Source organism: Balaenoptera musculus, chromosome 1, assembly GCF_009873245.2.
Source record: "Balaenoptera musculus isolate JJ_BM4_2016_0621 chromosome 1, mBalMus1.pri.v3, whole genome shotgun sequence".
Classification (NCBI taxonomy): Eukaryota; Metazoa; Chordata; class Mammalia; order Artiodactyla; family Balaenopteridae; genus Balaenoptera; species Balaenoptera musculus.
Genome location: NC_045785.1, coordinates 102,890,902 through 102,918,120, shown reverse-complemented (window position 1 = coordinate 102,918,120; position 27,219 = coordinate 102,890,902). Strand labels below are relative to the sequence as shown.

General features: G+C 47.1%; 1 protein-coding gene across 10 annotated transcripts in view; it reads left to right on the top strand.

Moving 5' to 3' along the window:
• Positions 1–27,219, top strand: part of IGSF3 (immunoglobulin superfamily member 3) — a 101,308-nt gene that overhangs the window by 23,708 nt on the left and 50,381 nt on the right. The window contains exon 1 of one of the 10 annotated variants that reach the window (XM_036847429.1): positions 20,754–20,854. The exons of the other annotated variants lie outside the window; for them this stretch is intronic. Within the exon in view, the coding sequence (XP_036703324.1) occupies positions 20,845–20,854 (10 nt within the window). The 5' untranslated portion in view covers positions 20,754–20,844. Of the gene's footprint in view, positions 1–20,753; positions 20,855–27,219 lie in introns of those variants that run through there. 10 annotated transcript variants of the gene reach the window in all.

Below are 27,219 nucleotides of genomic sequence, written 5' to 3'. Positions count from 1 at the left end.
TGGAAACTTCCTGCTTGCTCCCTTAGACTGGCAGGAATAGATGCACAAAAGAGCACAGAGCTGCTGATGAACGGTCCAGAGTCAAGGACACAAAGGACGGCAGGGGAGTGGGTCAAGGCCCCTGAAGGTCCTGCCACAAGTGCCCATCCAAATGAGATCTCAGTGGCCCAGGGGTGTAAACAGAACAATTGCCGGGATTCCAGCGCAAGGAGGATGCTTTAGAAGAGGGAGGCCTGGGACTTCCCTGGCGGTCCAGTGCTTAAGTCTCCGTGCTTCCACGGCAGGGGGCATGGCTTCCATCCCTGGTTGGGAAACTAAGATCCCGCATGGTGCCATGGGAGGGACGAGAGCATTGATCTGGGAATCTGGAGACCTGGCCTCTCTAAGTCCCTTTGTCAGGAACTGGTCGTGTGACCTTGGACAGGTTGACCTCAGCTCTGGAGTGCATTGCCTCTGCAGAGGAGCTGGCGCCACAACCCCGGCCCCTTTCACTGTTCACACTGTGCTTTCCGGACCTGTGGGCTTTGTTACTGGCTGGTAAATGCCTGTGGTTAATGAATAATTGCTTCAGGGGCAGAGGTGGGCGAGTGACGACTGTGAGTGAAGATGTGTGGGACACACGTGTGTGAGATGATTTTAGGCAACAACATTCCCAGGAACTTGGAAACGACTTGCTGAGTGGTTTTTGCTGCAGGCTCGATGGCGGGTGGCCCTGGTGGCCCCCGGCTCACACCTGCCACCCTGAGCTCCCAAGGCCCGCTGGAGCCGTCATTGATGACGCTGCGGCCGAGCCTCTGCCCTGCACCTGGCGCTGCCACGCCCTGCCTTTCGGTACACTTCAGACATCCTGCGTCCCAGTTCTACACCCCTGGCTATAATTCTGGTTGAGGCTTTCCCTTTTCCACATTTTCTTAATCCAGTTGAGCTAATCTGCCTTTTCCTACCTATGTGACAGGAATTTTTAGCTCCCTCTCAGGTCAAATTTTGCTGTGTCTAGAATTCCGCTCTGTGTTTCTTTGGGGATTATCTTTTATATCCCAGGCATCCTGACCAACTCCATTGCTTGGACCCCTGCCCTGTAAGCGTGGGGACTCAGGTCCTACCTGCTTGGAGGCACCCAGAATTCTAATATGATTCATGATGGTTACAGTTTCACTCAAAAGCATACAGTATGACCTCTTATCCTTACTGAAGTCATTCCAGACTTAAAAGCCTAAGGACCATTTGTTTTTTTTCACTAAAAAGTTTTTTTTTTTTTTTTAATGAGGTAACAGGTAATTCTTGCACATATTAAACAACAAACTTGGGAGTATGAAAACAAATGTTCTGTAATTCAAAGTAAAATTTCATGGAACAAATACTTGAGTGATTTTGAATGGTGATCATCCTATCAATCGTACGTTTAAAATCTGATAACATTTAATTAGGTGCTACAGTATTGTAAAGGGTCATCAGAAACACCAATTTGAGAAATAATGTTCCTAACTCTTCTGACTTAAATCACAACACAATTTGAAAACCCCCTCTCCCAGCTTCCTTTTGTCCTCTTCTACCTGCGGCTTCAGGCTCTGCCCTTTCTGAAGGTTGCCTTCCTTCCACTGTTACAGGGGCTCCTCTTTGTTGCATTTTGTTTGCTCCAAATGCTGCTGCTGCTTTTCCTTATTTTAATTTTTTATTGTGGAAAATTTCAAATATAGACTAAAGTGGAGAAAATAGGATAATGAACCCCCATGCACCTATCACCCAGTTCTAACAATGATCAGCTCATGGCCAGTCTTGTTTTATGTGTACCCTTGCTCACTTCCGTATCCTTTCTGTATTATTTTCCAGAAAATCCAAGGAAAACTTTTTCTATTCCCATGTGTTGTTGAGAACTCTTGTCCACTAAGCTGCATTTATTAGTAATGTACTTTCTCATTTAAAAATAATTTTCAGAATAACAAGGAGATAACATTTCATCCCCATCAGATTGGTGACAGTGTAATAGTCGAACAATACCAGGAGATGATGAAGATAGAAAAAGAATACTTAGACACTGACCTTGGGAATATAAAATTGGTGTACCAGTGTTGCAGAGTCATTTGGGCAATGTCTCCTGTGACCAAAGATACCCCTAGACAAACATTTACAAGAATATTTATTGCAGTGAAATGTTGGAAACGTCTGAAAAATTCATCAACAGGAAAATGAATTTAAAATTTGTGATGCATATGGTGAATATTCCTACAATGAAATGTGATCTGCAGCAATCAGAATGAATTCACTAGAGTGACATATGTCAACAAGGATTACTCTCAAAAGTGTTTTGTCAAGTAAGAAAGATGCAAAAGAGTACGTACAGTGTGATGCCATTTTACAAAGTTTTAAATCATGCAAAAATTATTAATATGTTTTTGGAGACATACATGTATAGTAAAAGCATAAAAATGCATGAGAGTGATAAATACCAAGTTCAGAATGTTATTTCTGGGGTGGGTAGGGGTAATTGAATTGGGAAGGGAGTGAAATAGAGACTTGATCAGTGTCTAATGCTTTCTTTCTTTCTTTCTTTTGCAATTAATTAATTAATTAATTAATTTGGCTGCATCGGGTCTTAGTAGTGGCATGCGAGATCTCTCGTTGCGGTACGCAGGCTCCTCCTTGCGGCGTGCGGGCTTCTCTCTAGTTGAGGCATGCGGGCTCCAGAGCGCGCAGGCTCAGTAGTTGCGGCGTGTGGGTTCTCTAGTTGTGGCGCAGGCTCAGTAGTTTTGGCATGCGGGCTTAGTTGCCCCATGACATGTGGGATCTTAGTTGCCCGACCAGGGATCGAACCCACATCCCCTACATTAGAAGGCAGATTCTTAACCACTGGACGACGAGGGAAGTCCCATAATGCTTTCTTTCTTGAAAAAAAATCTAAAGCAAATGTGGCAAAAATGAGGATTTGACTGTCTTGGATGTATACAGGTATTTATTATTCTCTATACTTTTCTATATATTTTAAATACTTTCTCATTCAAGAAGTAAATTTAAGAAATGTGTAATTGTTCTTCATCTTCTGACGAGCTTGAGATGGTCACTGTGTCACATGATGTTGTCAGCATCTAAACCAAAGCTCAAAAACTTGTCCAGTCCTGAGAAAATGCTTATTTTCTTTGTCATCTAATGACATTAGATCACAGTTTCTCCCTAAATTTAATGGATTCCTAGAAGTCCATGACTCCACGTATTTTCCAGACGCTCATATTGATAGTTAGCAAAAGCCAAGTAATGAAGCCCTAAGGATTTGACTTAACAAGCTTATAGAAGAAGCAATTGCATTGTATTTTCTTTTTCCTGTTGAAGAAGGTGAGGACAATGTGAAGAGGGGAGACTGAGGAGGGCATCCTGTCTTGCCTGTATGGGGACTGGTCCTAGATGCAGCTTCTTCCCTTTCATCTGCAGTTGGTTAACACCTGTTTGCACTGGAATAGGATGGATGGGCCTTGGAAGAGGGAGGGTTTAGATAATGAGAACTGGTTGACCTGATGTGTCGCAGGATTAAGGGCCCATCTATAGTGAGACAAACCCCTCAAGACCTAGTCCCTGCCCCCCATCTTCACCTCTGCTTACTGCCCACCTCCATTCATGCTCCCCTTCCAGCCAGAGCCCACACCAGCCCTGTGAGTGAACTCATCCTTTGTTCTCTGGCCTCTGGCTTTGCCCGTGCCCTGTCTTCTCCCGTGGCATGAGTGCCTGTCCCTGCTCCTGGGCTGCCTGCCTGACTCCTGCTTCCAAGACTCAGATCGAGGTGCCCTCCGTGTGACGCCCTCCCTGACTCCCCGGGCTGACCCCGCCTCCCCCGGCACCTGTACAGCTGGCTGCTTGTGTGGGGCTGGTGCTTCATTCCACCTGCCGTGCAAGTGGAGTGGTTCAGAGTACAGACTCCCTGTGTGCCCTGGGCAGAGTGCTTAACCTCTCGGCGCCACACTCATCTGCAAATGAGGATAAGGGTGGCAGCTACCTCCTGCTGTTGTCGTCAGGGTTAAATGTTGTCATGTGTATGAGGCGTTCAGAGCAGGGCCTGGCAGGATACTTCTGCGAGAGTTAGCTGGTGCTGCTGTCGCCATTCTTCCGTTTTCTTCCCTTCCTCTTTCTTTTCACTCTTCCTCCTCTTCTCCCTTCCCTCCTTCCTCTTCCTTTTTCCTTCTTGTTTAGCTCTTCAACACCGGAAGATGGAAGACATTGGAAGCAAAACCTATAGGTGGGAATGAGTCACGGCGGGCTTGGGGGGAAAAGGCAAATTGTGGAAGGACAGGTAAGAGTCAGATTAGATAGATGGGGGAGCGAGGCCAGAACTTGGGAGCCTTGAATACCAAGAGGAGGAGTTGGACATGAAGGGATTGGTAAAGTGGAGCCCCTGGGCCATTGTTCCTGAGGCGGGAAACTGCCATGGGGGACATAAGTGGCAGTAAGTTACTGGGTAGACTGGCTGGGGCGGAAGGAGAGAGTGGCAGTAAGGAGCCAAGTATTAAAATATGCCAAAGACCTTTAAGATTGAAGAGAAGACAGCTGGACAGGGCTGCTGGTGGTGGCAGAGGAACAGGAGAGGCTCTGGTGAGGAAGAAGCAGGCTTGGGTGAAGGGGTAGAGTTAGGCTGCAGGAAGCCACAAAAAGAGGGAAGATAGCAGAGATAACATTGTTTTGTTGTTGTTTAAATTTTATTTTTAGTTTTAATACATGTGGAATGGCTTAGGATTTGGCATCAAATTGGTGTATTTATTGAGCATACCTGCTGCGGATGCCAGCTAGAGACACCATGAGCTCATACACTTACAGGCAGGACAAGAGCAGGGAAACATTGTGCCCAAGCATCGTCGTCAGAGTTCTCTGGCTGGGTTAGGTGTTGTAGCATTCTGTCCTCGACCTTTCTGCATGTTTCTAGTCCATTTGATGAAGGTAGAGGTCATACTCCTCCAAATCATTTAAAGTTGTGTACATCACTTTAAAACAAGAAAGGACAGCAAGTATGTGGCTTGATGAGGAAGAAAGAGATGGGCTGATGGTCTGGGTCCTGTTAGGACGGACAGGGATAAGTGTCCTTATCCTGAATAAGTTCTGAATCCAGTTGCACAAGTGTGGGAGGGGCAGGTGGTGGAAGGATGGAAGGTTTTAGCCGGCAGGCGTCTTATCTGCACTAAAGGAGATGCGGTGTCTAGAGCCGAGGGGTAGTGGTCTGCTCGCTCCGTGCTGACCAGACCACGCGTGGGGAAGAGCACAGAGTTCTGGGCAACACGCTCGGTGGGACAGAGGCAAACTGGAGCCCGTTTGTAAGAAACAGGGAGAGGAACCAAATCCATGTCATGCACAGCCACGAAAGATCTCCAGCTGTTCAGCCTGGAGACGAGAAGCTTCAGAGCTTCTAGATGGCGAGCTCCTTGAGGTTCAAGATCGTTCTGTGCGTCTCTTTGTAGCCTCAGTGTCTGCTTCAGTGTCCAGTGCCTAGAATGTGCTCGGTTATTGCCCATTGAATGGATAAATTGAGAGACTGGGTTTGTCCAGGACCCTGGAGCCCGATATCAGTTCACAGTAAAGAACTTTCCAATAGAGCTTCCCCGCCTGGGCTGCCATCAGCGACGATGTGCCTCTGCGGGGAGAATGTCCACAGTCAAGTTCAGGTGGGTGGTTAGACCAGTGGGCCCCAGGAATCTATCATTGTTTACATGAGTCAGGACTTTTTGGTGGAGGGGAGGAAGGGGGAGTGGGTAAAGATGTGTAATCATTGAGGGTGGCCAGGAGCAAGTAGATTTGTAAATGAATCTGGTGGCAAATTTACTTACAAGTACACACCCCCGTCCCCAAAACAGTGCTTTTTACAATTTCTAGATAAAATGCCCTAATTTGAAACAGCATCGAGTGGAACTCAAGTTAATAGTGTGAACGGCAGTACCATCTGCTTGGCTTCATGGCCCAGTAGATCTGCAGAGCCATTTGTCACAGTTTGTCTTAAAGCCAGGAAGAAAAATACTCCTGGATGCCATCCAGAACTTCTCGTGGAGATGCTGTCTTTGGAATGTGGAAGGGGTGGGTGGTGAGAAAGCTGCCCACTTGGGCAGGAGGAGGGCCATGTGCTGGGGGGCAAGAGACGGGGGTTCCAGTTTCCCTCACTGGCTTGCTCATGACCTTGGGGAAGTCGCACAGCCTCTCAAGCTTCGGCACCTGGCGTGGAGCGGCCCGGCAGACCGCAGCTTCTCCACGTCAAGGCTGGCCCAGGTGACTGTTCATTCTTTCATTCATTCAGCTAGTATTTTTGAGCTCCTATTAAGTGCCAGGCACCATTCTTTTTTTTTTTTTTTTTTTTAAATTAATTTATTTATTTTGGCTGCATTGGGTCTTCGTTGCTGCGCGCGGGCTTTCTCTAGTTGCGGCGACCGGGGACTACTCTTGGCTGCAGTGCACGGGCTTCTCATTGCGGTGCCTTCTCTTGTTGCGGAGCACGGGCTCGAGGCGCGTGGGCTCAGTAGTTGTGGCTCGCGGGCTCTAGAGCGCAGGCTCAGAAGTTGTGGCGCACAGGCTTAGTTGCTCCGCGGCATGTAGGATCTTCCCGGACTAGGGATTGAACCCGAGTCCCCTGCATTGGCAGGCGGATTCTTAACCACTGCGCCACCAGGGAAGCCCCAGGCACCATTCTTGAAGCTGGGGATTCGGCAGTATTAGTGCTTTTTCTAGTCTAAGACCTAGGATGCTAAGCACATCACCATCCATTTCACTAATGTTACTGGAGAGCGCAGCATTTCCTTCAGGTGTAAGCACCGTATGTGGGAAAACTGTTCTGAGCTGGGGGAAGTTGTCACCAGCCTTCCAGCTGATGTGCTTGAAACCTAAAGGGTAAGTAGGGCTGACTCAGAAGTGCATGAAGATCAAGCCATGAAGCCTTGGATAGGTGAACAGGTGCTTCTAGAGGCACCTTCCAGCCTGGAAGGAATCATAAACCTGGAGTGGGGCGTTCTTCCCAGGAAAGATGGCTGTGGAGTGGGGCTCTCAGCGGGATGAGGGGTCCTGCTTTGTTCAGGGAGAGGCTGAGGGAGGCCTCAGAGTGGGGTGAGGGGTGATGTCGGCCCCTGTGAGGAGGGTAGGTGCACGGAAAGGGGGTTCCCAGAGAGCAGCCAACTGAGTCATCCCACGAGCACTCACTGGGCACCTACCGTCTGAAGTGCGAAGGGTGCACAGAGATGAGTTGAGGTGAGGCTCTGACTTAAGGTGCCCTGAGTCTGCAAGGCAGGCGAGTGTGGAGGTAAATGTTGGTGCCGGGGGCTTCCCTGGTGGCGCAGTGGTTAAGAATCCACCTGCCAATGCAGGGGACACGGGTTCGAGCCCAGGTCCGGGAAGATCCCACATGCTGCAGAGCAACTAAGCCTGTGCGCCACAACTACTGAGCCTGCTCTCTGGAGCCCGCGAGCCACAACTACTGAGCCTGCGTGCCACAACTACTGAAGCCCGCGCGCCTACAGCCCGTGCTCCACAACAAGAGAAGCCACCACAATGAGAAGCCCGCACACTACAGCGAAGAGTAGCCCCCGCTCACCGCAACTAGAGGAAGCCCGCACACAGCAACGAGGACCCAATGCAGCCAAAAATAAATAAATACAATAAATAAATTAAAAAAAAAAATGTTGGTGCCGGGCAGGCACACCACACGGGGAGAGAGTGACTGACAGCCTAAGGGGGCGAGGAAGGCTTCCCAGCAGGGATGACAAATGAGCTGGGCCTCAAAGTGTGACTAGTTGGTTGGGTGTGGGGTAGAGAAAAGGCCACTGCAGGGGAGGAGCCTTGAAATCTTCCCGAGTTTACCTTCACGTTGTGAGTGGAGGCCAGAGACCCCGTACCCAGATGTCGTTCATTTGATTATTGGTTCGCTGGAGGATATACTACTTCAGTGCCCCCGCAAGGGGATGGTCATCCCCGTGTTTGAGGATCAGAATTCTTGGTGCTTAAGCTGCCTCAAGTCTTTTCTGAAACATCGTGGGTGTAAAACAAACAAACAAAATAGTCTTTCCTGTTGTGTGTGTGGGGAGTTGGAAAGGATGAGGGGCAGCGAGGTGGCTGACACAGCCCTCGGGTGCAGAGGCCTAGGAAAGTGGACGGAGATGTGAGTGCAGGAAGGCAAGAAAGGACTGGGGCCGAGTTCCTATGAATACGCAGAGTTTAGGGACACTTGCATGAGGGGGGGTGAAATTAACCAAGGAGAGGAGGAGACCATGGACTCCTCTATTCCAGGAAGAGAACTGAGTAAGGTAGACATCAGTGGGAAAGTTTTGGAGGAATAGGCATTATGGGCAGACACAATGAATTTGTTTAAACAAATTTCTGGAACTGGCGACTCGAGGGCTTTGTCAAGCTCAGTGCCTTAAAACCAGTAAGAAGTGGGAACCTAAGGTGAGTTTGAGATGGGGCTTTGGGATTCTGCTGTTCAGAGGCAGGTTATTAATGCTTTGTAAGCAATCATCCCAAATCTGTGTCTTAAAAATTATTTTATTGTCTTTCAGGAATTCTCTGTAGCTCAGGATTCCGGGAAGGGTTTGGCTGGTGTCTGTGTCTCAGTGTCTTTCATGCTGGGGCCGGGCCACTGGCGAGCTGGAACAGCAGGGCCACCATCTAATTGTCTTCACGGGGTCCCTCCTGGGCGCTGACTTGGGTTCCTCAGCGCGGGGCGCTCAGAGCAATCCGGCTGCTTACGTGGCTCTCAGGGCTCCAACTGAAGTCACAGAGGGTCACTACTCTCACAGTCATGAGCCCACCCAGCTTCAAGGGGAAGAAACACAGATCCCTTTTCTTGATGGGAACAGTGTCAAAGTCAAGTAAGGCAGAGCTGGCGGGATGGGAGATCGTGTTACAGGCAACTTTGGGAAATACACCTGGGCTCAGGTGGGGAGCTCGTATGAACAGGTGAACTCCCTAATAGTATGATTACAGCAGAGGAGAGTGGAGGGCACCCCCTGTGGTTTGGTGGGCAACCCGAGTCTCTGGGCAGGAGGCAGGAGGGGACATAACCAATTATTGAGGAGATGTGGGCGGGGATGGAGGAGGAGAGCCAGGTGTTCCGGGCGCAGAGCTGGGCTTGCTGTGGGAGCTCCGAGGCAGATGTGAACAGCGAGGAGGACCGGAGAGTGGTGGGTTTGGCCAGGACGGATGGCTCTTGTTTATCAAGTTGTTTTCTTCACTAGCTTGAGCCCCCTGCATCCCCCTCCCCTAGCCCCATTTTCCCCTTAGATTTTGAAATGACATTTCATTAGGAGAAGTTTTAAACTATCTTTGTCTTTTTTATTGTTTTCCTATTTTATTTTGGCATGGCATGTATTTTATTCATTTATTGTTGAATAGGTAATGCAATTAAAAATGATAGCTTAGGAGGTAGACTGTGCAGATTGTCTGCTTCTCACCCCATCCCCCCAGAGGTCACCGGTGTTCTCGGTTTCACATGTTTCCTTCAAAAAGTATTCTCTCTCTGTGTTGCTGCTGTGATGCTGGCTGTGGGCTCCTTGCTCTCTGGCCTCCATTTCAGCCTCCACAGCATAGGGTGGGGTGGGGTGGGATGGGATGGGGGTGGAGGCACTTCCCTAGCTGGCACCCCCTCTGCAGACCAGAATCTACCCATCTTCGCAAGAAGGCAGGGCCTGCGGGCTCAGGGCTGACTTCAGCCCTGGATTCTGTTCAAGCTTTTCTGAACCTGTAATTTTAAATGTTGCTTCTTAATTCAGGTCAGATTCCTTTCATGGTGGTTCTTCATTTCTACTTTGTATGGTTTCTAAGTGTTCTTTTACTCCCAAGATGGTGATTCTGATATTTGGTTTCATTCTATCATTTACATGTAAAATTTCCTGAAAGAGGAAAATATATATAATTAGGGGAGTCCTGGGGCTCTGAATTTTGGTATCACAAAATCACGCAATCTGAAAAGGGACTTTAAGGCTTGTCTAGGTGTTTTCCCTTTTGTGTTTTTTTGTTTGGGTTTAAAATGTTTTTTAAAAAACCTTTTTTTTTTTTTTTTTTGCATATAGGGAATTCAGCACTAGACAGGAAACTAAAATATTGTCTAAAGCCCCTCCCCACCCCCCGCCAAAAAAAAACAAACAAAAACCCAAACCAACTCTGCTATACTTCCTGGGATGTATGGTGACCTGCTGAGACCTCCCAGTTCCCTGGAGCAGGCGGTGGAAGTACCTGGCCCAGCTCTGGACAGGAATGCTTGAACCCGGGATAGTCTAGATGATTCGAGAGTGGGGATGTTTGGTGCTGTGTCCAGGCCTGAGGCTGACTTCTCCTTAGCTGGCTTTCAGGGGGACAGATTGCAGCTGAACTCTGCCCAAGACCCTGATGCAGCTCCTAGAAACCCGAGGCTGTGTCTGCAGTGCACAGCATCGATCTGTAGCGTTCGAGTCTATTTTTTCTCTCTGCGTGTCCACAAAATTCATTACTTTACAATGAGGCTGTCAGGGATAGCTGCAGTGAAGAAATGCTCCACTCCAGTCCCAGGGCCTCATACTTTCGGAATTTTGCCTTGGCAAGTGAATCAAGTACTCTAAACACGCTAATGTCACGGTCCCTACCCATGGGGAGTTAGAACTTTTTCAAAGCCCCTTTCTATCTGTTGCCTCACCTGTTCCTCACTGCAGCCCTTTATTTTTCTGGATTTGGCTGGAGGTTCTGTAAAAAGGATTTAAACAGCAGCTCCTTTGCCCCCAAAAAGTGCCCCCCATGCACTGGGGCCTGTTTTCTTGGCACTGCAGGTCTGGTGAGTTAATCCTGTCGGACAAGGGCAGCTCTGAGTTAATGAGTACAATCTCTCTTTCCCTCCTTGGAGCATGGATTTTTTTTTAAAGTCTTTCCTAACTTTGGAGAGACAGAAATATATGGCTGAAAAAGGATTGCGGGGCAGGATTAAAAACTAATTCTTCAGCGTCCACGTGCCCGTTTGTTGCCTTCCGGGTTTGCTCTCCTTCCCACCTCCGAGGGCTCCTCACTCAGCGTGTTGTGTGGTTAGTTATTCCACAGCGGTCTTGGAAGTGGTTTCGGAGATGCTGTTTCGATCCTGGAGGATGTGTCACCATGCGACGACAGCCTGCTGTGCTGAGGGATGCGGACAGGCCCCTGCCCAGCCCCACGCCAGCTCCGCATCTCATCTGGCCAACACAAAAGGCAACTGATAATTCCAGTTCTCAGCACTGGGTGGGCTGGAGACCTTTGGGGATGGTCATCGTTGTCTGGTATTTTCAAGGTGCAGCTCTAGCCAAGTGATAACCTTCACAGCTATATCATCAGAGCCCTCATCCCTGGGATCATTTTCTGTTTTGAACGTCTTGGCTGTCTTTCCTCTCTTTCCTCAATCAAGCCTTCCTTGGTTAGGTCACGTGAGTCTGGAGTCCTTGATTGCTTTCCAGGGATGGGCTCTGCCCTTGTTGACTTCTGCTATGTCTTGACCTTTGTGGTGACGGTACCCATTTGGGAGCTGCGGGGTAGCTGCAACTGATGGAGACTTGGAGGACTGAATGCCAAGTACTTGGGAGCAGCTTGGAAATTAACAGTCTTCTGGCAACTTTCTCAAATGGATCGATGGTTTATTATGGCCTCTGAGGCCCCTCTTGTCTGAATGCTTGCTATCCATCAGTTGTGTGACTGTTCTCTGCTCCCTCTGTCCTGCCAGGGGCTAGCTGGAGGAGATGATTTCTGGCTGCATGTGATGCAGTGGTCTAGAGAGCTGGATGGGCCCAGGGAATAAATTCTCAGTCCAATGATGACATCATCCACTTCCCCCTAAGCCTACCCCTCCTCTGTTTCCATTCTGCACGCCTCCCCCCCCAGTTGCCTAAGATTTGGGGGTTGTTCTCAACAGCTCCCTAGACACCCCCGCCGTGCGCTCTTGACTCCTGATGTCATTTCCTTAGCATCTCCCCTGCCAGACCACACCCCCTCCACCCCCTGTGCTCTGCTCCAGTTGGGGCCTCAGCAGCTCTCATCTGGATCACTGCCGGAGCCTTCTGCTGGGGCCCCTTTCCCAACATTCCTGCCAGAACTATCTTCCCGAGACCTGATTCAGAAGATAGATAGGTAGATAAATAGGTGATAGGTAGATTTTCCCTTACTTACACCCCTCAGTGGCTCCCCATTGCCTGTGGTCCATGGGCCGAAGCTTCTTTCGCGTGGCATCCAAGCCACACCCTGATCTGCCCCTTTCTGCTGCTTCCTCTTGGTCTCCCTTTACCCCTCAGTTTCCCCCTCACCTGTCAATAGCAAACTGCTACAGCACTCTGGCCCCTCTGGCTCTCTCCTGTAGCTCTGCGCACACTCGGGCTGCTCTGTGCTGAGATCCTGCGATATGTCCTCCTGCCCTCACCCAGCAGGCATGCCCACTCCTCTCAATTAAAACCTGGCTCAAGGAAGCTCCTTCTCTGAAGCCTTTCCTGACTTCCCCTGGTTAGAGGGGACCCTCGCCCCATGTCCTCCAAGTGTCCTTGACCGCGCCACGAGCACATTGCAGCCTCCATTTACACATCTGTCTCCCCCTCCTAGACTGCGGGGATTTGGGTCTGCACAACGCCTGGCAAAGAAGAGCACCATCGATATTTGTAGAGTGGATGAGAAAGGAGCTTGGAGTCAGAGATTGTGGGCTGTGGTGCTGGCTCTGCATCTACTAGGACACTGCATTTCCCTGAGCCTCAGTTTGCTCATCTCATCTGTGAAATGGGGACAGTACACTTTTCTTACGAGATGGCTGCGAAGTTAAAATGAGAAGATACCTGGGAAAAGGCTAGTGTGGTGCAGATTTGGCGAGTGTCTGGAGCCGAGCAGGGACTCGGTCCTTATTGCCCACTTCAGCTGACAGCTGGGGAGGAAGTCTCAGTTTCGGGGTGATGAGTCTCATCACTACCTCGTGCTTCTGTCTCCTCTCAGAGAGGGCTTCTCATCTTGCCCCTATTTCGGTGGGGGGTGCCTTACAGCAGGAGGGCTGGGTTTGCCACCAGGGGGCAAAGGCGTGTGAACCCTCCTCCCTTTGTGGAGGCCTCAGCGAACGTTCAGAACCCAAATCCTGTTTGTCCAAGTTTCTCCAGGGCCTTGGATGGTGCGCCCGCTTGGCTGTCAGTAGCGATTGAGAAACAGCCCTGTGTGGGCTGTCGTGTCCTGGGCCCTGTGTAAATCAGTGGCAGCCTGCCTGTTAATGCCTGAACTTTCTGCTTTCTCAGGATTTCTCCAACCATCTGTCACTCAGGTGCCTTCTTTGTTGGATCCTGGAAGGATGATTTTCGTCGAGGCTCATGGTATCTGTTAATGCCATGCAGAGGCATCCAGTTGGAAGAAGCAGGGGAGATGTGTTACAGAGATCAACCTGGAATTGAAATTTTAATACCTTGGAAAAAAAAGAGTTTTAGGGAAGTGACTAAACAGCCTTAAAAGAACAGAGATGAGGTCAGACCTGTTCAACCGGGTCCTTGAACAGTAGGTAGCTCAAATAGAAGGCAACTGACTAAACATGTGACACGTCACACACTTGCTGGGCCACTTGGCCAGTCTGGTCCCAGCTCGTTTTGGCATCAGTTCCTCTCTCAGCCCCTTCCCTTTTTCACATCAACCCCCTCTGCTACTTCCACAACCTCTGACTCATCTGCACCAGAGTGTTCACCCCTCTTGACTCCTTTCTGGGGGGCGGTGAGGAGGAAGGTGGTCTGAGAAATGACTTAGGACCATTTGTCCTCGTTGCAGGAGCAATCCACGCAGAGTGCAGAATGGTTGGAAAACACTAAGTGCAAAGAAAACAGTCACTTGTTACCTTACTGCCTTTTAGCATTCTCTTGTGTGTTCGCTCAGAACTTTCCCCACCCATGTGTGTGGGTGTGTGTGTGAGGGGGGGTTCTTTACAAAAATACTTTCAAACCGTTTTAGAGCCTTTTCCTCCTTTAACTTAGTCATGCGCTTTCAGCAGTGTTGGTGTTCATCAATGTTTTTCTCTGTGATTTGTCATGGCTGCATAGTATTTCACCGCACGGGGAAGTGCTGTAATTTATGTAACCGAGTCTCCCGGTGGACCTCTCCTTGCTCTGGGAATGCCCCAGGGGTGTGTTGCTCGTTCTTCTACCTCCCTCTGGAAGGTTCCTGTACTCTCTGCCAGCACAACCCTCCACATTCCAGTACTGTGTCCAGACTCCTCCTCCTCAGTTCTCTGCTCGGGGCTGCTGCAGAATTAATCTCTGCCACCGTGGTTCTGTCTTCCGTGCCTGTGCCCCCCAGTAAGAACAGGCAGGGCCCACTGCCTATCACCTGTTCACAGTCATGCTCGAAGCACGTTCCTCTAGTTGAATTGGGAAAACAAGATGCAACCCCAGGGCTGCCCACAGAGGAGGGCAGAGAGCAAGAGACTGAACCACCAACAAGGAAAGTCAAAGCTGAGAGAGGAAGAAGGGCCACGGATTGTTATTCTGAGTAACACGTGCCTGGGAAAATCCCCAGAAGCCGTGTCAGTGCACTTGACTCTTAAGTTTTAGTTGAGTGTAGACGTTGGTACTTTATTACTGGCCTCCCACACTCAAAGCAAAGTGGGCCCCTCCTCGAGTGGTCCCTGCTGCCCTAAGTGGTTGTATGCCAGGTCATGGAGTACAGATGCCCAGCTGGTCAAGTCTGGCTGGACCTGGGTGGGTTGAAGTGTGCATCCTAATTGGCCCCCAAGTCTACATCTTGGGAGGGCAGGTTAAGAGTTGCTCAACCCTTGAGCTTGCTGTCTGGGTAATCTGCGCCAAGAGGCAGAGCGGGGAGCTGCAGGTGAGTGCAGCGGCAACAGTAGGCATGTGTAGGCTGCGTTGTTGGAGCCCAGAAACTGAGGCCAAGGGCAGGAAACACATCCCTGAAGAGTGGAGTGGAGCTGTCTGCGGGGAGGGGGCCTAGGTCGTGCAGGTTTTCCAGTTCTGGGCCTTCCAAGGCTTAGCTGTGCTGTGATCGTACTCTCGGGTTGCTCTGAACCTCCACTCTGAGTTGTACCCCCTTCTCCACCCTCCTCCCCAGCACACACTTGAGCTAGTTGAATGGGCTCAGCTTCCTGTGATTGTCTGGTCACCATCCAACAGGACAGCCCGCGTGTGTTGGAGATGGCTGTGGTCTAGGAGAACGGTCATCTCTGCTGCCCGCCCAGCTGCTGCCCTTACTGTCCTATGCAGCCAGCCCCCAGCGCCCAGAGCCACCTGTCCTTTCCCACAGGAAGCTGGCTGGGAACCTCTGGAACCAAATGCGAGTGTTCAGGGCTTTTCCTCACCTCGGGGAAGTGAGCACTTGGAGCCAGTGCCCTGCTGGAGTCATCGAACTCATTCACCCGTCCCTCAGTAATGTTTACTGAAGTCTCATAAGCCCAGCGCTGAGCTCTGCCCAGGGCTGCACAGAGAGAGACGCAGTTGCTCATTGTCTAGTGACTCTAGCCCCGAGAGTCGCAGCACGGCCGGGGGACCAGAGGAGAAGGCTCTGGGCAGGGGCCTTGGATGGAGTTGAGAAGAGCATTTGCGTTTTGCACAGGAGGCTTACTGGGTCGGAGCTGGAGGGGCTGCACCTGGAGTGGGAAACTGCTCTGAGGCCCCCTGCAGAGTACCCGTTCAGACCTGGGCACCCCCTGGCAGCAAGGCAGGCTCCACTTTCTAGCTCTGTGTCTCCGAGGCTTGGGTGCTGAGAGGCAGAAGCGGGGGGCGTGTGTCAAGGACCCCTTCACGTCAGGTCTTGTTCCTGATGTCACTGGGGAAGCCCCGGAAGGTCTTCTGCTTCTTTCTGCTGCCCCGGCGAGCCGGCATCCTTATGCTGCCCAAAGAAGCCCTTTGAGATTGTTCAGGAAGGACCTGGGCTCAGTGATCCTCTTCCTGATGGGACTGGCCAGCTTCCAGGAGGAAGAACAGGACGGCTGAGTGTGAGGGCAGCCGCGGAGGAGTTTTTCTGCCCCGTGTGCCGGGAGGGCGGGCAGACAGTAAAGAGACTGTTGTAAAGCCCAGCAGACACCTCTTGATCTGACTCAGAATCTGGATCAACCGAGACATCCTAGGTCCAGAAATGCAGCCTAAACAAGCAGCAGTGGCAACAGTCCTGAAATGTCTGCTTGTGAGAAGGACCAAGGCATCTGCTGGTTCTGAGTGATGGTCCTTTTACTAGAACTCACTGTAAGCTTGTGGTTCCTAGGCGCCTGGACTTGGCAGGGACTGCTGTGCCATGAGGCCGCCTTCTTACTAATAAGAATCAGCCTGACACTCAGCCCACTTCTGTTATCTTTGGGACCGGATGGAAGGAAACAGTGGTCAGTAGATCTAGGGTAACTACAGGGAGAGCATTTACAGGCAAGCAGTGCGATTCTATCTTTTAATTTTTTTCCCCTCTGGAAAACAGAAGGCAAATACTGGTACTTATATTCAACTATGATCATTTTCCATTGGATTTGCTGCCTTGAGTCCTGGTGGAGCTGGAAGAAGGGTCTGTCTCATAGCCATAGGCATGGTTGGCAGGGCTGCAGGACCCCCCCCTTGGCTGCCTGTCCTTCCAGATGTTGCTTCCATGCCATTCATAGGTTGGGGGTGAAGGGGAATACGGGTGAGGAATATTATGGGGTGGGTAGGACTCTGCAGTGTTATCCCTGCCTTTTCAGGGAAAGGAGTGGAGGGTAGTGGCAAGAGGTGAGTGACAGGAGAGGAGGGGCTGAGGTGGAAGAGCAGGGAGGTGTGGTCTTTGGGTTGGTCCTCGTGCCAAGCACGTCATGGGATGAAAAGAGCCATGGACATCCTGGAAGTGCCCAGGTCTTCCCTATGGTTTAAATAGTGAAGGAGAGGAGAGCTGGAGGATTTCATAAGTTCAGGTGAGAAAAGGACAAGAAATTGAAGGCATGTGAAAAAAGAAGGACTTGTTTGTTATAGTCCCCACCCCCCCAAAAAAGAAAAAAGTAAACCTAAATATCCACCAATATGGGAATAAATAAAATGTGGTGTAGTCCTGTTGTGGAATACTATACAGCTGTATAAAAGGAAAGACCCAGAATTATATTCAATCTCAAAAATGTTGAGGAGGAAAACTAAGGAACATTCCTGTATGAAAGGATGATGTTTACGTTAAAAAAAATGCTGATCAATAGTGTATATTTTCAATGGCTTTATATATATATTTTTTATATACGTAAATATATATTTACTATATATATATATATATATATATATATATATATATATATATGTATGTATGTATTTTTTTTTCCTTTTTTAAGTCAGGAGTGATGCATCCCTAAGTCTTAGCTGTACCAATCTCTGGGGAAAGGAGGGGGAAGCAGGATTAGAGCTAGTAGTCAGAAGAGATTAAAAGCTTGTAATATTTTAACTAAAATTTTTTTTAAATTTTTGTCTAAATCAAGTAAGTATTAGAATGTTTAAAAAACTTTTGAAGTCATAGTTTAGCAGTCCTCTAAGGTGGCCGCTTCAACATTTAGTAATGAGTGAATTAGACAACAGCTCAGAAGCAGGGACCCAGCCCAGGGTCTTGGTAGCTAAATGTCCTGGGACGGTGAGGCACCTGGTGACTCAGCAGACATCATGGAGATCAAAGTCAGTTTGGGACGAAGTGATTCATTCGTTTGCAGCCCTCTTTGCTGGTTCTGGAGCTGGCAGTCACACCTTAGAAGTAGCATCAATAATTTAACATTTATTCATCATTGTCTCTAGAACATCTCTTTTAGGTACCACTGGAGATTTAAACTAAAAAGAGAATGAAGGATTAAATGGGTGATATTTTTGTCCTTGAACTTAAAACCAGGTCAGGCCCTCATCTTGTCTCACCTGACTGTTAATTTTGGTCTCCCTGCTTCCGGTCTTGCCCTCTACTCTGTCCTCCACCTACCACTCGAGTGATGATTCAGGAACACAAATCTCGTCTGTCTCCTACTTGCCTCTTCTCAGCTGCCCCGGTCCCAGAGGAGGGGTTTGACTTTATTTGCATACCTTTCAGTGCCCTTTCCCACCTGGCACTGATGTGCCCTCCAGTCACGTGACAAAAGAGACCTTGGCAAACTTCTTGCTAATCCTGGGACATAGTACAATGTTTTCACAGGGCATGTACCTCACCTTGCTTCCTTCAAGACCCGGTTCAGATGTAACTACCTCTGTGAAGCCTATTTGGCCTTACTATCTCCTTTTGAGAGGTCTTAACCTTGCACTTGGCACCTCACTGCCATCACATCCTGTTGTATAGTATTAATTAGTTATGAGTATTTCTGTGGGGATTGTCAACTTAGGATAAAACTACGTCTTATTCATCTCTCCTTCATGGTTTCTGTGCTGGTCCCCTTCGTATAATAGGTATTCAAAAAACGTTGGCTGAAAGTATAACACATGTTCTAGTTACCTTTGTTGTGTAACAAATCGTTTCACGACTCAGTGACTTAAGATAACCATTTTATTAGGCTCACAGAATCTGTGGGTGGGAAATTTGGGCAGGCACGGCAGGGGTGGCTTCTCTCTGCTCTACAGTGTTGGGGGCCTCGGCTTAGAGGATCCCAAGGCTGGGAGGCGGCTCACAGCTCAGGCCTGGAGTCATGAAGGCTGGTTCCTGCCCTCGGCTGGCTACTGACTGCGAGCTCTGCTGGGGCTGTGGACTGGAGCGCCCTCTCCATGTCTTGGACTCCCTCACAGCATGGCAGCCTCAGGACTTCTTCCACGGTGGCATCAAGTTGCAGAGTGGAAGCCGCATTGCTTTTTATGGCCGAGCCTTGAAAGTCACACCATGTCACAAACCTGCCCAGATTCAAAGGGAAGGGTATAAACTCCATCTCTTGGTCACAATGCAGGAGAGCATGTGGGACAGGAGATATTGTTACTGCCATGTTTGGAAAATACAAACTGCCATGGTTGGTGTGTGGGAGCGATTAGTTCCACAGCTAGAGCTAATATCACTTACAACTACTGCTACAACTACAGTTGCGGGCTTAATGCATATTGAGCACTTATGGTGGGCCAGGTCCTAAGGGTTTTAACTCATTTAATCCTTCAACAATACTGTGAAGATTACATTACATTACAGATAAGGATGCTGAGTCACAGAGAGGTTAAGTAACCAGCCAGGGTCTCCAGCTACTGCCTGTGCTGTGGGAGGTCAGAGAGGGAGAAGATTCCAGAATTAGCTCCATCCTTCAGGTCTGCTGCTGTGTTGTGCCACTGCACATGTCACGTGGGTGTTGATGGCTATTTCAGGGGATGTTTTTGATGGAAGTAAGGACCTGGATGCAGGTCTTTGTGCTCGTGGTCTGGGGAAGCTGAGCCATGAGCTGTCCTGACTCTGTGGCTCCCCCGTGTGTGTGGACCTTGGTCAGGCTGCCCCTGGAAGGCAGTGACATTGACCTAACGGGGCCTTCCTTGTTAAGGTGTTTTCCATAGTGTGTGTGTCTCCAGCCTGGCTTCGTTGACATATTTTTTTTTTTTATAAATTTATTTATTTTATTTATTTATTTTTGGCTGCGTTAGGTCTTTGTTGCTGCACGCAGGTGTGGGCTTTCTCTAGTTGTGGCGAGCGGGAGCTACTCTTGGTTGCAGTGCGTGGGCTTCTCATTGCGGTGGTTTCTCTTGTTGCGGAGCGTGGGCTCTAGGCGCGTGGGCTTCAGTAGTTACGGGGCACGGGCTCAGTAGTTGTGGCTCACGGGCTTAGTTGCTCCGCAGCATGTGGGATCTTCCCAGACCAGGGCTTGAACCCGTGTCCCCTGCATTGGCAGGCAGGTTCTTAACCACTCCGCCACCAGGGAAGCCCCTCGTTGACATATTAATACACATAACTTACTGTCCCTGATTGGGGCCCAGCAACTGCTGGCTCTTGGTGGTAAGGGCCAAGCTCTGTGTCTGTCTGTCCCCTGACCCAGAAAGGGATCAAGTGAGGATTCGTTTTAGCTCACGCCCCTTCTTGTCCTCCCTTGGCTGAAGGCTGAAACGTGAGAATCCCCAGCCTTGTCACTGGAGTGGCCTTCCTGACTGCTCTCTCGGGAGCCTTTCCGTTCTGTGGGGCCCTTGGGTGGCCTGGTTTCCACCCCATGGCTGGTCTGTTTGGCATTTTTAACATGAGACCTTGCACATTCCCCATCATAGTCTTCAGGACCAAGTTGGCAAGGAAACGCAGTGGGTGGTTTATCATCACTTATCGCTGATATTCACCAGGCACATTCAGGATGAGCCACAGACTAAGAAAACGATTAGCCATGTTCTTTGTCACGGAGAAAGTGACTTAACCTGAAAAACCATTTCCTGCTCTGGTAAATGTGGCTATAATGAAATCAACCTCATTTAGTTGTTGTGAGGATTAAATGAGATGATGCATGCAGAATATGCCTGACACACTAAAGTGCTAATCATCCTCATTTACCTTCATTTTAAACATATACTTGCTTATTTTTAAAAATGGTAAAATAGAGGAAAGGAAAAGAGAGAGGGAAAAATCATTCACCATTCAGATTCAGCCCAGTATCATTAATGTTTTGTTTGGTTATTTTCCTAGGTACAGTATTTTTTTTTTAACATAAATTTACTGTGTGTGCAGTTTTGCATTTTTAACTGAAATTCAAACATTAATCTTCTCTTTAATGCTTTTGTACTTGCAGAGATTTTTCCTGTTTTTGGATTAGTATCTCACGTTGGTAGAAACAAGATGAAATTTTTAAATTTTCATTTGGTGGCCTTCACAGTATTATTTGATCTCTAGGATTACCTCTGAGGTTGGTATATAGTGCATTTACATTATTCCCATTTTACAGATTAAGAAATATACTAGTGTGGCCAAGGCACATGCAGAATTTGTAACAACTGTGTGCTGTTTGAGCTCTGAGGATCATAGAGGTCACAACTGGAACAGGAGATGTGGAATGGTGAGCTAGATCCTTCTGACACTTTGACATGCTCACTTATGCATCTTGAACTCAGAAATTGGATCCTGTGCTTAGAGATGTGTGTCCCTGAGCCCAGGCATGTTCCAAAAATGCACGGGAAGCTGACTTTCACAGGTGCAGCCAACCCCTCCCTGCTCACTAACTCCTGAATCATATTGCCCCTAGCCAGGTTGTCTAGGACTCAGCACAAAGGAAAAAGTGGGAGCAAACTTGGACAAGCAATAGCTTGAAAAACTAGTTAAGTGATATCATGTGTTTATGGATTAGAGACTGCCAAAACTAGTCTAAAAGGATGTAGCGTTTCCCACTGACCATTTATTGTCTAAAGCAATGATTCTTAATCTTCTTTTCTGGGTCTTGAATCTCTTTATCTTTTGAAGTTTATGGACTCTTTTTCTAGCAGAACATACACGAGTGCACGTAATATAATTTTTCATTCAATCTTAAGACCCACAGGTGTCTATATTAGACACATATTGGTACAAAACAAATTACTCCAACACTTAAGACTAAAAGAACAGTAAATTCTTCTCAATTTTATTGTAAGCGTAAAACTGCTCTTATAAAAAAAATTGTCCTAAAATAAAAATCTTGATTGGAGAAGCTGTGTTCTCCTAAACCAGTAGTTACTGCAATTGTGAGTATAATTCTTAAAGCAAAACAAAACAAAAAAACCCAAAACCAAATCAAAAAACCGACAGTAAACATTTATTATCTCTCACAGTTTCTGTGGATCAGGAATTCAGGAGCATCTTAACTGTGAAGCTCTGACTCTGGGGCTCCCAGGGGGGCGCAGTCAAGATGTCATTTGGGGCTGCAGTCATCTGAAGGCTTGGCCAGGGCTGGAGGAAGTCGTTCCAAGGAGGCTTAGTTATATGCTGGTTGTTGGCACTAGGCTTCACGTGGACCTGGTCACAGGGCTGCTTTGATGTCCTCATGACATGGCATTTGGCTTTCCTCAGGGTATGTGATCCCAGAGAGCGAGGAGGAAACCCCAGTGTCTTTTTATGACCTAGCTTTGGAAGTCACACTCCATCATTTCTGCATTTCCTTTTGGTCACACAGGTCAGCTGTATTCAGTGCAGAGGGCAAGGTATGGGGGAGTAGCTTCCAGGCCCTCTCCAGGTGTGCCACCCTCCCAGCACATTGACCTGCAAGTTCTAATCCTGTCATTTAGGGTTTTTATCTGGGGCTGGGGGGGCGGGGTGTTATTACATAGGCATGATTGATTAAATCATTGGCCATTGGTGATTAAACTCAACTTCCAACCCCTTTCTCCTCCCTGGACTTCAGGGGGGTGGGGCTGAACATTCCAACCCTCTCTTGAAAATATCTAAGGGCCTACCTTGAATTACCTCATTAGCAACAACTTCTGTAAGGTCAGAGGCTCCTTGTGAATAACAAAAGACTCTATAACTAAGGAAATTCCAAGAGTTTTAGGAGCTCTGGGCCAGGAACTAGGGGACGAAGACCAAATATATAGTCTTTCTTGTTACCTGGGCTTGGCTGCTTGCTGCTTGAAAGGCAATACAGGAGACACGTGTTGGCTGGAAAGGAAAGGTTGCTCTATTCAGGAGGCTGGCAAAACCCAACTCCGAAGGTTCTGCTTGACCATGAAAGGGAGAATCATTTGCAGAGGGGGTCAGAGTCTTCGTTATCTTCCACTGTTTGCAGACTTCCTTTTGATTGGTTGGTGGTGAAGTAACAGGGCAGAGCTCCAGGAATCTTGTGCTGAGCCTGAAGTTACCATCCTCCGCCTGGGTGGGGACCTTAGTACCTGCAGAACTCAAACGTACTGTTTATGTTTTTTTTCCTTGAGGAGGAAACAGGACCCTGCCCCATGGCTGCTCCTCCTCAGTTTCTGCATTCCTTAATCACTTGCCATTCTGTTACCCAGTATTTTCTTTCTCGTCCTTTTCTTTCTTTGTTTTTTTAAGAGTTTCTTTTTCTTTTTAATTATTTTTATTGAGATATAATTGACATTTAACGTTATATTAGTGTCAAGTGTGCAACATAATGATTCGGTATTGTATATGTTGTGAAATTGTTACTGAACCAAACTCAGGTCTACTTGCTTGACGCACACAGCAAAGCCAATCTACCGACACTGGGTTGTGGTGAAGGAAGGTACAGCGTTTATTGCAGGCGCCTAATGCTCAAAAGACCCAAACTCCCCAGTGGCTTTCAGGGAAGAGTTTTTAAAGGCAACATTAGGGGTGAGGGTTGCTGGCTGTGTGATCAGCTCATGGACTTTCTTCTGATTGGTTGGTGATGAGGTAACAGGGTGATGTTTTGGGAACCTTCATCATCAGCCTTCTGGTTCCAACCAGCCTGGGGTCTAGTGCTTGTGGTCAGCATGTTGTCACCAACCCTCTACCTGCATGGGGGTCTTAGTTCCTGCAGAACAACTCAAAGATATGCGTCAGATTGTTACGTGTATCCCTTGAGGAGAAAGTAGGAGTCCAGTGTCTCTGTCTTATCTCTGAACGGTTGTTTAAGCTATCATTACTTTTCTTGCTTGACTGCTTTTCCTTTGTTTCTGCATTCTCTCACTTCTCTAATTAGTAACTGTTTGAGTCTGCTCTTTGGAACTTGGGGAAGGCCTTAGGAGACTAAAGCCTCTTTCTGTAATCAAGAAACAGGGGACACAGAGGGGCTTGTGTACCTAGGAAGGCCCTGCAGGATCCTGCTCGGTTTCAGAAGGATTACCACCAGAAGTCTGGCTAACATCCATCGCCACACATAGTTACAGTTTAGTTTTCTTATAATGAGAACTTTAAAGATTTATTCTCCTAGCCACTGTCAAATATACAATACAGTATTGTTAACTATAGTCCCCATGCTATATATTATATCCCCAGGAATTGTTTATTTTATAACTGAAAGTTTGTACCTTTTGACCACCTTCACCCATTTCCCACGTTTCCACCCCCTGCCTTAGCATAACGCCCCCAAGGTCTATCCATGTTGTCGAAAATGGCAGGATTTCCTCCTTTTTTATGATTGAATAATATTCCATTGTATATATACACCATATTTTCTTTATTCAGTCATCAATCGATGGACACTTAGTTACTTCCATGTCTTGGCTATTATAAATAATGCTACAGTGAACATGGATGTGCATGTATGTTTTTGAGTTAGTATTTTTGTTTCCTTTGGGTAAATACCCAGAAGTGGAATTGCTGGGTCATATGGTAGTACTATCTTTAATTTTTTTGAGGAACCTCAGTATTGTTTTCCATAGTGGCTACATCAATTTATATTCCCACCAGTGGAGCACAGAGATTCCCTTTTCTCCACATTCTCACCAACACTTGTTTTTTCTTGTCTTTTTGATAGTAACCATTCTAATAGATGTGAGCTGATGCCTCATTGTGATTTTTAGTGGCATTTCCCTGATGATTAGTGATGTTGGGCATCTTTTCGCGTGTCTGTTGGCCATTCGTGTGTCTTCTTTGGAAAAAAACATTTGTTCAGATCTTCTGCCCACTTTTTAATCAGATTGTTTCTTTGCTATTGAGTTGTATGAGTTCTTTATAAGGACTTTATTTTCTTTAGAGCAGTTTTGGTTTTACAGTAAGATTGAGAGGAAGATACAGAGATTTTCCGTATACCTTTAGTCCCCACACATGCATAACTTGCCCCATTATCAACATCACTCATCAGAGTGGTACGTTTTTTAACCAAGAACGAACCTGTATTAAAACATCATAATCACCCAAAGTCCGTAGTTTACCTCAGGGTTCACTCTTGGTGTTATACATTCTGTGGGTTTGGACAAATGTATAATAAATGACATATACCCATCATTGTATTGATAGTATCATACAGAGTATTTTCACTGCCCTAAAAATACTTTGTGCTCTCCCTATTCATATCCCTGCCCTCCACAACCACTGATCTTTATGGAGACTGATTTTCCATAGTTTTGCTTTTTTCAGAATGTCATTTACTTGGAATCATACAGTGTGTAGCATTTTCTGATCTGTTTCTTTCACTTAATAATATGTATTTTCAAGTTCCTCCGTGTCTTTTCATGGCTTGATAGCCCATTTCTTTTTGCTGCTGAATAATATCCCATTGTCTGTATGTATCACAGTTTATTTATCCATTCACCTACTGAAGGACATCTCATTTGCTTCCAAGTTTTGACAGATATGAAGAGAGCTGCTGTAAATATCCATGTGTAGGTGTTTGTGTAGACAGAAGTTTTCAGTTCCTTTGTGTAAATACCAAGGAGCGCAATTGCTGAATTGTATGGTAGGAATATGGTTACTTTTACAAGATACCACAAGACTGCCCTCCAGAGCATCAGTACCATTTTGCATTTCTGTCGCAGGAAGGGAGACCCCTTCCAGGGCCCGAGAGTGGGCTCTTGTCTAACACTCGGAAATGAATTGTCCGAGGAGACACACATGCTGACAAAGCAGGAGACTTTATTGGGAAGGGGCGCCCGGGCGGAGGGCAGGAGGGTAAGGGAACCCAGGAGGACTGTTCTGCCACGTGGCTCACAGTCTCAGGTTTTATGGTGATGGGGTTAGTTTCCGGGTTGTCTCTGGCCATTCATTCTGACTCAGGGTCCTTCCTGGTGTCATGCACGTCGCTCAGCCAAGATGGATTCCAGCAAGGAGGATTCTGGGAGGTTGGTAGGACATGTGGACTGGCGTCTTCTCTCTCCTTTTGACCTTTCCCGAATTCTTCCAGTTGTTAGTGGCTTGTTAGTTCTGTGTTCCTTACCGGATCTCCTGTTGTACAATAACTCATGCAAATTGTTACTGTCTTTGCCTGGCCAGGGCGGGCGGTTCCAGTCAGTGCTTCCCCTAACATGTCCACCAGCAGTGAATGAGCATTCCTGTTGCTCTGCATCCTCACCAGCATTTGGTGTTGTCAGCATTCCAAATTTTGGTCATTCTACTAGGTGTGTAGTAGTATCTCATTTTTGCTTTAATTTGCATTTCCCTGATGACATATGATGTGGAGCATCCTTTCATGTGCTTACTTGCCATCTGTATATCTTCTTTGGTGAGGTGTCTCTTAAGGTCTTTGGCCCATCTTTTAATCAGGTTGGTTTTTTTTTTTTCTTTATGTTTTAGGAGTTCACTTTATGTTTTACAGTGCAGTTCATTATCAGATGTGTCTTTTACAAATATTTTCTCCCAGTCTGTGGCTTGCCTTCTAATTCTCTTGATATTGGCTTTCGCAGAGCAGAAGTTTTAAATTTTAATGAAGCCCAACTTATCATTTATTTCTTTCATGGATAATGCCTTTGGTATTGTGGCTGAAAGGACATCACCATGCCCAAGGTCATCTGGGTTTTCTCCTGTGTTATCTTTTAGGAGTTTTATAGTTTTGCATTTTACAATTAGCTCTGTGATCTATTTTGAGTTAATTTTTGTGAAGAGTGTAAGGTCTATGTCTAGATTCATTTTTTTTTGTATGTGAGTGTCTAGTAGTTTGAACACCATTTGTTGAAGAGACTATCTTTACTCCATTGTTTTTCCTTTGACCTGTGTCAGAGATCAGTTGACTATATTTATGATGCTAATGTAAATGGTATTGTGCTTTTACTTTTAGATTCTATTTATTCATTATTGGTATATAGGAAAGCAGTTGACTTGTATATTAACCTCTTGTATCCTGCAATCTTGCTGTAATCGCTTAGTTCAGGAGTTTTTTGTCAATAAAAGCTTCTTTATTTTTACATAGGCAATCATGTCACCTGCAAACAAAGACGGTTTTATGTCTTCCTTCCCAATATGTATACCTTTAAAGTCTTTTTCTTGCCTTATTGAGAAGGAATGGTGAGAAGGGACATCTTTGCATTGTTCCTGGTCTTAGTGGGAAAGCTTTGAGTTTCTCACCATTAAGTGTGATGTTAGCTATAGGCTTTTTGTAGGTAGTCTTTATCAAGTTGAGAAAGTTCCATTCTATTCCTAGTTTACTATGAGTTTTCATAATGAATGGGTGTTGAATTTTGTCAAATACTTTTTCTGCATCTGTTGATATGACCATGTGGTTTTTCTTTTTTACTTTGATGTGATATGTTATAATACGTTGATTGATTTTCGAATGTTGAACGTTGAATGACATATATCCATCATTGTATTGATAGTATCATACAGAGTATTTTCACTGCCCTGGCAGTGAAATGTACCTGGGATGAATCTCATTTGGTTCTGGTATATAATTCTTTTTATATGTTTTGGATTCGATTTGCTAATATTTTGTTGAGAATTTTTGCACCTATGTTCATGAGAAATATTGGCCTGTAGTTTTCTTATAATGCCTTTGTTGGTTTTGGTATCAGGGTAATGCTGGCCTGATAGAATGAGTTAGGAGGG